We start from the raw sequence: 12,047 nt of genomic DNA, 5'->3' as shown, positions 1-12,047 counted from the left end.
TTCCAAATAAACTCCAGAATTTGAAGCTGAAGCAAACAGGACGTAGAATTCAAATTAGATTATAAGAAGCATAATTAAAAGGGAATTCAATTCGAAATGGAGCCAAACACAAATGTTCTTGTCAATATCTTGCGGTGGACAATGCTTGTGGTGCCGTAAAGCCAAATTAATTAAATCTATTAGAGAATTTAGATGATTATTATTTTATTTTTTTTATCTTAGTTGATAGAAGTATGTCCAATGGGCCAATTATTATTTTATTTTTTTCATAACAAATGGAAAAGATTTGTCAAAATGAATCATGTAATCATTTCTGTTTGGTTGTAATTAAATTCCTGCTGAGTGACTGTTGAATTTTTTTCAATTCATTTCTGGTAACCATGAGATTCTTTGATAAATTTAGAACGTAAAGAACATTTATTTGTAATAGAAATGTTTTGTAACATTATAACATTATAAATTTCTTTACTGCATCCTTGCTGAATAAGAGTTTTTTTTTTTAAACTTACACCAAAAAATGTAAACAGTAGTGCTATAATAAAATAAATAAATAATATAAATATGTTTGCAACAAAATTGATTTTACAAACATTGTATTGGACCATGTTGAATTTCTTTGAATACCTTCACTTTACATTGGAACTTCATTCAGAATTGTGCCCAACTCTGACACTAAATGAAAAGTAGATAAAGGAAAATAGAAAAGAGAAAGGACAGTACAGGAGCAAGAAAAATAAAATAAGACTATGATAAAATGAGAAATACAAACCTGAAAGAACAGAACATTTAAAGGTACGGAATTCAATGTTGACTAAAAGCACCCGTGCCACCAGATGTTTCTCACAAAGAGCCCAAACATGCCCAATGTAAGAAGCAGGACTATATGAGAGGTTGTATAAACGTCACATTAATTGGTCCATTTACATGTGCCTCCTCAAATTTAAAAGGGAGAATCTAAATTTAAATCAATCAAATGCAAGAGGAACCCATTCAAGTGACATACAGCTCAGCTCCAACTCCAACTAGTTCATTCAGCTTTAAATAACCAGCACATAAATTAGACATCATGATCAAATTTCAACCCATTCGAATATATCACTCCTATAGTTCCTACTCGGTCAGATTTGGAAGTTAGCAAATCTAGATTTTTTGTATGTTTCATATATCAATTATTATTATTATTATTATTATTATTATTATTATTGCCCAAGAGACTACAAAACGCAAAAAAAAAAGAAAAAAGAAAAGAGATGGGTGTACCCATTAAAGAGTTAATATAATAATATTTGCGATGCCTTTTTTATGTATAGGACAATAACAGGAATTTAGTTGTTTTTGACATACCGCTGTTTGAAACATACCGTTTCCCTTTTCTATGATGTTTTGAACATGGCTTGCCACCAAAATGAAAGAGGGGAGAATGAAAACACAGGAAGGAACTGCACAAAACAAACACACACACACACACACAGTAAAAACTACAACTGAACCACTGTATGAAAAACAACATACTTTAATTTGGGGAAAAACAAAACAAAACAAAAAATATCACAATTAAAAACAAAACAAAACAAAACATGGGGGCACATTTTGTTCCTCAAATGTTTGAAATGTCTCATCAGGCTTTTGGCACTGAGCGGGCTTCGCTGTCACTACAGTAAAGTGAACTCAACCCGCTCTGCCTAACAGGGTGACCTGAGTAACAGTACAGTGCTTGTTTTTCTTCATCCAATCACATTTTTCTAAATGCAGACAGAAAATATCCACTTCATCAATTTCAGCAGTTCAAGAGGTCTGATTTTTAAACCGCATGGTATATTTCCTCAAGTGGACGCCACAAACTTCTTTATATCACTCTGGATGATAAGTCTTTTTTTTTTTTATTGTTGGGTTTATGACTGCAAAACAGACTTTGCACTCAACTTTAAAGTGTTTTCTGAGTCAACATTATTGCACTGCAATATCAGAGCATGAAAACGTCTACTGGAAGCTTGCAGTATGAGAGGTTTCAGACATTTGGAAGACGAGATCAAAGGGTTTGGGTGCAGGTTGAAAGGGAGGACAAGGATAACGTCAGGACGTAAAGTTGCACCAGTTGCATCATGTGCTCAAGGTAATTTATTATTTAAGTAAGGCCTCAAACATATCAACAGATAAAGTGACAGACATGTGCGTATCCATTATATCATGATAATTTTGAGAACAATTTAATTAACCCAATGGATTTTGGTTGAGAACACACAATGCAACACTTACAATACAAACATGATGTTCATTTAGACAAAAATGACAAAAGGAGCACTCAAAAACAACACATTTAAACAAAAAAATTCTGTTTAAAACAAAAGCAAACAAAAACAAATGGTGTAAACCCTTTCAAAGATTGCAGTTATAAAACTGGTAGTGGTTGACCTACATTAAGGTGTATTCAGTACCTCATGTGTTAGGGCCTCCCCCATTTTAGTGAAAACCTGATACATAGAGTAGCATTAAGCCCACAAATACTCTACGCAAGTATGAACCGTAGTATTGCAAAATGTATTAGAACGCAATTTGTAATGCAACATGTAAAATTCATTCTCCTCACTTCTGCAAGGGCCACTATAGTGGGAAGTTATATTTCAGGTCAACTACTGTCATGGCAGAACAACAGTTTTAACAGTATCTTGCAAGTTAAAGTTAGTTTAACTGTTGACATGTTTATAGCTAGTTATCTGAAATATGACCCACAGGTTGAATGGCACAGACACACTGGCGTTTTTGTACTTGCATAGAGTATGTTTCTGGCCTTAATGTCATTCACAGAGGTGGTTATTGCTACTTAAAATAAGAAAATGTAAGGTTTGCACAACTAGGATTAAACTAAGGCAATACGGAATTTGTCATGACTATAAAAGCAAAGAACCCTAAATGTTTCTGTGAGTTAACACTGAGTTAAAAAAAAAAGAATATGTCTATTCATAGAATAGCATACCCCTCATTTAAGACACACCCTATTGTCAACACAACAAATGAAACAAACCCTTAAAGTGGCCCTGAGTGCCTTACCGTGGGGAATTAAATCCACTGTCCACAGTCACACTGCTGGAGTCCATACTGTCCAATCGGGTAGAATGGACCGATTTTTGGCTGTTGTTCCCCTCACCTTCCTTGGGACTTAGAAAGGTTAGATTCTTCTCAAACTTCCGCTGCAAATCCCGCTCCTTCTCCCGTTCCAGCAGCCATTGCATTGTCCCTCCCTCTTCTAGAACTTTCTGCTCCACCCGGTTCTTATGACTAGTCTCCTCCGAGTCGTCATCCGACACATTGTAATAGTCAAAGGTTGTTTCTGCACATGAAGCCTGCTCCTGAGCCGAGGATGGAGGCACGGTCAGTGGTAGAGGTTTATCGAAATGCTCCTGAGTCCCAAGGACCTCCGCTGACTTGGTGTGAGGGGACCTACCTATCGTACCTGGCCTTGAGAAGCTGCTCTCCACGTAGTCTGGAGGTTTAAACAAAGTCTCTTGGCTGTAAACCTCTGGCATTTTGTCCATGTCACCTGAGTCGGGATTGTGTTGGTGCATCAATCGTCCATTGGGGAGATGCTCGGGAGTTTGGCTTGTTGTCGCTATAGGAGTAGTATTTTGTCCCTTGGCTGTCTCCTCTTTATATTCTATAGGGTGAGGTGGTGTTAGATGAGGTGTCAGTCGGTCAGAGGAGATCCCCTTCCAGACACTATCCGTAAAGTCATGGCTGGGTTTTACAAGAGATGATGGGGCAGAGAGAGAGACTTCATTTGCCGCAGTGCACTGGAAATAGTCATCCACAGGTGTTTTGGGAGAGCAAGACTTCAGGTCATTGTAAGCAGGAAGACTATCCCTGCTTTTACTCTTCTCCAGCGTCCGGTAAAGTACAGCATCCTCTGAGGATCCTCTTCCAACATCAGGCACACAAACTTCAGAGTGTAATCTAGCAGCAGAGAGCATGATGCGGGAATAGTGGTTCGCCTGCGCAGATGCCCTCAAAGTACCATCGTCAGTGTAGTACCGACTCCTGTCATCGGGACTGCACTCAAAGTCCTCTGGGCCACCTAAATATGGACCACCAAGAGGTCCCTTGGAGTTGTCCATGGAGCGTGACCTTTCTTTGGCCTTGTCCGACCTCTCGTTTCGTGACTTTCTCTCTTGTGTATGACTATGACTTCGGTGGACTTTGGAATGTGACTGTGCCCTGGAGGGCTCTGGGAATGGCATTTCTGTCCGCCGCTTTGCCAGTTCCCCAGAAACATCCCACTCTGGAGCAGTGGTAAAGTGAGACTCCACAATATTGGGGTTGCTGTGCACCATATACTTCCCCCTATTCCGCTCCATGGACATCATGGTTTCACGTGGAGAACGTACCAACGAGGAGCTGTAGAATCTGTAATCCCGGTCATAGGATATGTCCAGGTTGGATCCTTCAGACGGATCCCCCCTGGACGCTCGTGTTTTGCTATGGGAACGTGAAGCCTTGCCCTGCTGGGTCTTTCGATGGCTGCGGCTCCTCTTGCTGCGTGCACTCTGCTGAGCCGAGGAGTTTGCTTTGTTCCTTTGTGCCTTCTCCTCCTCCAATCGCTTCATTACGGCTGTGTGGCGAGCAAGGTTCTCCACCGTAAGATCTGGGTTGATCCGACGGATGATCTCCATCTCCACCTCTCTGGGAACGGTGGTGGGTGTCTCCTCATCCCGCAGTGGCCACTCCTCAGGTGGGAACTGGGCGGAAAACGTGGCTAGATGTTTCGTCTTGTCCTTCTTGAAGCTCAACCTGAAGAGCTTCAGTCCAAACTTCTTAGACTGCTTCTCCCCACTGCTGCTGCTTCCATCTTTGTGTTTACTGTTCGTCTCTGTTTTAAATGGAAAACTAAGCGCACTCTTACTCTTCTCTGGTGGCTGCTGAGGGGGCGGAGACACAGGAGAAACCTCTTTATGCTCCTTAGACCTTCTCTGTAAGGTTGAGGTATGTGTGCTAGGCATGTCCTCCCGGTAGGTGTTGTTGTAGGAATCACTGTGGTTCTTGTGGTGAGGTCTTTCCCGGATGCATCCGGACGTGGAGGGTGTCATGGTACCTGAGTGAGGAGAGGTACATGGCTGCTGCTGCTGCATGCGATCTGGTATCCTCTCGTCTAGGTGGTACCACTTGCTGTTAGTCCTAATGAGGGAAGGCGTGATGAAGTATGTCTGCTGGGTGACAATGAAGTAACCCTCTGGGGTGGGGTAGATCTTCCGCTCTCGGACCAGCATGTTGAGTGTGTGCCGCAGAATCTCCATACTTGGAGTGGGGACGCCTACCGGACAGAAAAAGAGACAGGAGATGATCAGTCCAATACGGCAAAACAAATACCTTGACACCAACAATATTCATTTGACACTGATACTATAATCTTAATCTGATTGTAACAAAGTATCACAAGGTGTGATTCCACATAATGACAACATTATGGGATTTAAAAACACATGCTGTCATTTTTTGTTTCAAGCACTTACAATTCATGTATAATAATGTTTACTATGCTTAACTCAAAGGTTGTCTCTCAATTTATCCCCTCAACATTGACCAATATAACGGATCACAACACGAGTGCTTATAGCTGCATGTATGTTCATTGCTCAATAAAGCTAAAATAAACGGCCTTTCATTAAAATTCCATTCATATTCTGTCCTGTTTGATACTATTAGTATAGCTGTGTTTAATGCAGCATATAGACATGGTGCAGTGGTGACTGTCTTCTGTGCTTGGTTGACCGGTTTCAGAGCTTTGCTCCTCTGCTGGCATTACTCCCCATTACATCATGGAGTCCTTAAAACCAGCCTAGAGTGACGCAATCCCACCCCCCACCCCCCACTGCAGCTAAAACATAGTAGGCAACACCCCGTTCAAACGTCCACGCTTCAGGTGGCAAGTCTACTGTATACATGTATGTCTCTGTCTGTGCCATACACTTCTGTGGTCCAAATAGAGATATTTGTGACGTCACAGTTTTATAAGAGAAACACATTCCATGAGCATTTCTTCCACTCCTGAACTCTTTCAAACAGTAAAGAAGACCCTAAATGTGACAAAATATGGAGTTAAAGATTTGAGCGATGTATCAGTTCTGCGTTGCCATTTGCAGTACACTGGTAGTCCAGCGCACTTCTATATGTAAACGCTGAGGCGGAGTGGGGTTGCCTGTACTTACATCATAGTTGCTGCTTAGTTTCCCTGTCAATGAGGTGCAATCCTAATTCAACCTTACAAACACTCTCTCTCTCTCTCTCTCTCTCTCTCCCTCACACACACACACACACTTAAACAACTGTCTAATCCAATCGAGAACAACAGCCTATCACTTATTGCAGAAATTCACTTTGGTTCTAAACACCTAGCTGTTGAGTTGAGAAGTTCTTGATAGATGCATTACATTCAAATGACTATTAAACAGCAGACATTTTTGATGTATTAAAATGCTACAAAAAGAAAAAAGGCATCTCAGGATGCAACAACCCAGACAAATGTCCATTCTTCCAAGTTCTGGGAATAAGTTCAGAGAGTAAAAAAAAAAAAAAAAAATCACTACTAGCATTCATTTTCGTGCGGCCGCCGCTTTCTCTTGTAGTGCAAGCCTTTTGTGCAGTTGAGGAGGTGCTCGCATTGCCATATATACTGTAGTTACAATTACCAACGTCACATTTGTATTAAATAAAAGCTAACTAAAACATAACAGAAATCTTGCGTTTGTGTTATTTGTTATTTATCATTTCATGGGAATATGGCTAGCGTAGTTTATTTATCAGACACAGTTACCTATGACATTTAACTGCACACATATTTGTATTTTTAACATTCTAGTTTCTAGTTTATAAAGTTATAAATATGATGTTGTTGTTGTTTTTTTCCAAAGACGCATCGCTTCGCTTCAGAAGGCCTGTATTAACCCCCTTGGAGCCGTATGGATTACTTTTATGATGGCTGGATGTGCTTTTTTGGCCTTCAAAATCAGTTACTATTCACTGCCATAATAAAGCTTGGAAGAGCCAGGATATTTTTCAATTTAGATTGTGTTTGGCTGAAAGAAGAAAATCATATACACCTAGGATGGCAAGTAAATGAGTAAATTATGGGATCATTTTTGGTTGAACTAACCCTTTAAGATATTAGTCTAGTTCTAGAATTTCCCTTAACTAACCACAGATAAGTTTCCATTCATTAAGAACAATAAAGCACTGCAAAAAAAAAAAAAAAGATGACAAATTTGACTCAACTTCAACCCTCTAGTTTTATTCCTCTTTAGATTACACACAAAAAACTGTCAAAAGAATACACTGAGTCTGCACTACAGAAGTTTCCATCTCAATGTTTTACTTTTATGTCAGGAAGTGTTTTTTCTCCAAACAAACAGACTTTGACCTCTGAAAAATGAGCAGTAATAATGTGATTCTGTGTGCCTCACAAAAATACTTTTTTTAACAACAGGATCCATGCAACATCCTCGTAATAGCAGCTTTCTCCAAACCAAACACATCAGTGGATTTGCACCTGAGCCAAAACAGAAACTTCACGGGGGATTTTTTTTTTGAATCCTGCAACATATGCAGTGAGATGAACTGCTACATGGAGTCATATCAAAATGTGGTCTGTGAAATAACATATTACATTTCAATGATGCCTGTATGCTTTATTTTTACATTCAATGTGCCTCTCTCCAACACACTTTTATCTTTCTAACTGAACAAAACTATTCCCATTAGACTTTTATACACACTCAGATGCATACCTACATTTACATGTATTATTTGGCAGATGCTTTTATCTAAAGTGACTTAAAGCAGTTCAAGGTAACCTTACAAGCTGAATCAAACCAAACCTACTCAGGTGCCCTATTCTCCTGGTGATACTGGAAATATGGTCTAGAGGAGAGGTTCAGGTGTGCAAAAAGTATAGCTGGTTCAAAACCTATGTTAATGAGGTGCAATCCTAATTCAACCTTACAAACATGTGATCATGATTCTATAGCAACTTCTGTGTTCACTACAGATTCTATAGCAACCTCACTGCATAAGGGACACAGAGATCATTATGACTCAGCATCTGCTGGACTGCTGCATCTCTTTAGCTCAGTCTCACTCTCACATGATATAATCAACATCATACCACTGAGATGCTGAAACTGGCCATATCTGACCACAACACGACTGACATGTAACAAAACAACTAAGGCTGTGCTAACATTTATGGCTAGGCAATACATTGAATAATCACAATGTGCTTGCTATGATTATACTAGCCACATTAAATTGGGGGGGGGGGCTGCTCTGTCATCAAGTTTCCTAAAGACTAACTTCACAATCTTTTCTTGTTTCTTGCATGAGAGCATTAGGATATATAGGGCCACTGATTTAAACGTCTTGAATGGTGCCTTTGATTTAATCATCGGTAGCAAAAATGGCATTAGAATAGGTAAATTTGAGTTACAATTCAAGTGAGTTTTGTAGAAACACCACCTCAATGTTCAAGTACAATCAGGTTCCTGCATCTACAGCCCCATATAACCTAAACGGCTGTGGCAATGTAGTTTTGTACACTGATACAACCTCTAAAACCAGCCTTTCAAAAAATAAAGAATATCTAATACTTGCGTTTAAGCTGCATCACAATTTAAGCCTCAAGAATGCTGATTCACTATGTGTGTGTATCACATCCTCTGAGAAAATGTTACACATTTTCCCCATAATCCAACCACTGATTTCAGCAAAACATCATTATCCTGTGCTGTGTTTCTGCAATAAGAGCATATAACAACGGATGTTAAACTTTCCATATCACTGCTGTGACAACATCATGCTTTATAGCGCTCTGAATATGAGACTTTATCCAAATGTTCCAGGATATGGCTATTATCATGTGCAAATGGCTGTGTAACTAAAAATCACTGAAACTAAAATCATTTAGATCTATTATTGTCACATGGAATCAATGTTGATGCCGTTGAAATTCTGCAGCAGAGCGATGACATCTCAGATCATTATTTAATCTCATGTATACTTAATTTAGCCAAGGTTGCAAAGCCGACTCTGTGTTATAAATATGGTAGAACTATCACTTCTGCCACTAAATATTGCTTTATAAATAATCTTCCTGATCAGTTTCATCTCGTCAGCATCCCAGATAGCTTAGAAGAACTTGATGTTGCAACAGAAATGATTGACTCTCTCTTTTCCAGCACTTTAGACACAGTTGCTCCATTGCGCTTAAAGAAGATTTAAGGAAATAGTCGTGGTACAAGGAGCACACTCGGGCCCTTAAGAGAGCAGCCAGAAAAATGGAGTGTAGCTGGAAGAAAACAAAATGAGAGGTTTTTCGCATTTCGTGGAGAGAGCGTACAGAAAGGCCTTAAAAACTGCTAGATCTGCTTATTTTTCAACACTTTTAGAAAAAAACAAACACAACCCTAGGTATTTATTCGAAACAGTGGCTAAATTAACGAAAAATAAAGTCCCAACACCGGACATTTCCAAACAGCACAGCAGTAATGATTTTATGAACTTCTTTACTTACAAGATTGATAATATTAGAGAGAAAATTATAACTATGCAACCGTCTACTACAGTATCGCATCAGACAGTGCATTGTAGTCTTCCTGAGGAAAAATTTAATTCATTCATTGCTATAGGAGAGGAAAAATTGTCTAAACTCATTAAATCATCTAAATCAACAACATGTATGTTAGACTCTATACAGACTAGCTATTGAAAGAGATGCTTGCAGAGATCATAGATCCTCTTCTTAATATCATTAATTCATCTTTGTCACTAGGATATGTACCGAAAACTTTTAAGCTGGCTATTATTAAACCTCTTATTAAAAAACGCAACTTGATCAGTATGGAGTACCACAAGGCTCGGTACTAGGACCGTTGCTGTTCACCCTGTACATGCTACCCTTGGGAGATATCATTAGGAAGCATGGAATTAGTTTTCACTGTTATGCTGATGATACTCAGCTCTATATTTCTTCGCGCCCCGACAAAACGCACCAATTCACAAAATTAACGGAATGCATAGCTGATATAAAAATTGATGACTAGTAATTTCCTATTACTTAATTCTGAAAAAACAGTTTCTAATTATTGGGCAAAAAACCTCTGCACGTATTAACCCAGAATACTGTCTAACACTTAATGGCTGCTCTGTCAAGTCTTCGTCGTCGGTTAGGAACCTGTGTGTGCTCTTTGATACCAATCTTTCATTTGAAAGCCACGTTTCTAGCATCTGTAAAACCGCATTCTTCTTAAAAATCTATCTAAATTATGACATATGCTTTCAATGAAAAATGCAGAACAGTTCATGCGTTCATGACCTCAAGGCTAGATTATTGTAATGCTCTACTGGGTGGTTGCCCTACACGCTTAATAAACAGTCCAGTTGGTCCAAAACGCAGCAGCTAGGGTTCTCACTAGAACCAGAAAGTATGACCGTATTAGCCCCGTTCTGTCAACACTGCATTGGCTCCCTATTAAACATTGTATACATTTTAAAATATTGCTGATTACTTATAAAGCACTAAATGGTTTAGCTCTGCAGTACTTGAGCGAGCTCTTAACGCATTATAGTCCTTCACGTCTATAGTGATTTTAGCACCTAAACTTTGGAACAGTCTTCCTAACATTGTCCGGGAAGCAGACACACTCTGTCAGTTTAAATCTAGACTAAAAACGCATCTCTTTTACCTGGCATTCATATAGAACATTATACATATCTATTATTCAAATCAGTTAAATGATTATTAGGCGCATAAATTAGGTCAGCCGTAACCAGGGACACTTCCTATAACACCTAATGTACTCGTTACATCATCATAAGAAGAATGGCATCTACGCTAATGTTAGTCTTTCTGTTTATTCCGAGGTTTACTGAAGTCAGCCGAATCCAGGCCGTATCCAGATCAGATGGTGGACCTGCGCCTGGAACCATCCACAACGCATCCCTGAAGTTCCAGCCTCATCAGGCCTGTGAAGGCCTCATCGACACGACAGCCATCGGCACTGATCCTCAACAAACTCATCTCCATATCGGCGTGATGACTCTGACTTCCAACCAGATGGAACTGGATAAATATTTGGAATATTCTGATCCAATCTGACTTCTGACCTGTAATGCTGCCTGAATTATAATCATACACTGTTTGTTCGTTGTCACCTGATGGAGTTTTGGTTCCTTGCCACTGTTGCCTTGGCTTTTGGCTTGCTTAGTTGGGGGCATTTAATATTCAACAATATTATTGATCTGCCTTACTGAAGGTGGACGATGATGCAATTTTCTTCTAGAAACATACTTTGTTGTATTATTTTCATGTTATCACTGTGAAGCTGCTTTGATACAATCTGTATTGTAAAAAGTGCTATATAAATAAAGGTGATTTGACTTGAACCGTTATAAAATAGATTCAGCATTTAAGATTTACAGATGCTTCCAGCATCTTTTAAAAAGCACGTCTGGTCTCCTGTAAAGCTAAAAAATATTAAGCTCAACATTCATGTCTATGCTGTGGCCTTGGGGTTAGAGCATGGGATCTGAAGCGAGGTTGAATCTGGCTTGTGACATTTAAGTAAATCTCACAAAAACATATCCAGGTCACATCACATAATCACCTTAAATTTAAAATGAAAAAGAATGAATATTTTAGGATCCTTAGCCTATTTTAGGATCGTTATCATGTTTTGCATTGTGACATTATTTTCAATGCAATTAAGCACATTTCCTGCACTTATGTTCTGTGTTATTATTGAAGGACTTTACCTGGGAAGCATGTTGCTAGGTGTTCGATGAGAGTCTCTTGTGTGACGGTCTTACGGGCAGAGTTCATGGCAGAAATGGCCAGGCACAGGATTTCTCCCAGTGGTATAAACTGGGATTGGCTGATGGGAGACATGCTGATAGGAGACACATCACCTGCAAAGCACAGAGATCAAAGGTCAAAGATGTGTGGCAGAGGTGAAAGGTTAAAACGTTACACTGGTGGCTTTAGGAGTGCAGAACAGGTATCATGACTT

The 12,047-nt window shown here is 39.4% G+C and overlaps 1 protein-coding gene across 5 annotated transcripts in view; it reads right to left on the bottom strand.

The window, feature by feature from the left end:
* Positions 1–12,047, bottom strand: part of stox2b (storkhead box 2b) — a 73,056-nt gene that overhangs the window by 5,480 nt on the left and 55,529 nt on the right. For 4 of the 5 annotated variants that reach the window (XM_084430840.1, XM_084430841.1, XM_084430842.1 and 1 more), the window contains exons 2-3: positions 11,794–11,946; positions 3,049–5,302 (exon numbers count right to left, since the gene is read on the bottom strand). In XM_084430840.1, coding sequence (XP_084286966.1) covers positions 3,049–5,302; positions 11,794–11,946 — 2,407 coding nt within the window. Of the gene's footprint in view, positions 1–1,497; positions 5,303–11,793; positions 11,947–12,047 lie in introns of those variants that run through there. The other variant, XM_084430844.1, reaches the window with a different exon arrangement.

Source organism: Rutilus rutilus (assembly GCF_951802725.1).
Source record: "Rutilus rutilus genome assembly, chromosome: 14".
Taxonomy (NCBI): domain Eukaryota; kingdom Metazoa; phylum Chordata; class Actinopteri; order Cypriniformes; family Leuciscidae; genus Rutilus; species Rutilus rutilus.
Note: the sequence above shows the minus strand (reverse complement) of the source record. Positions and strands in the feature narration are given on the sequence as shown.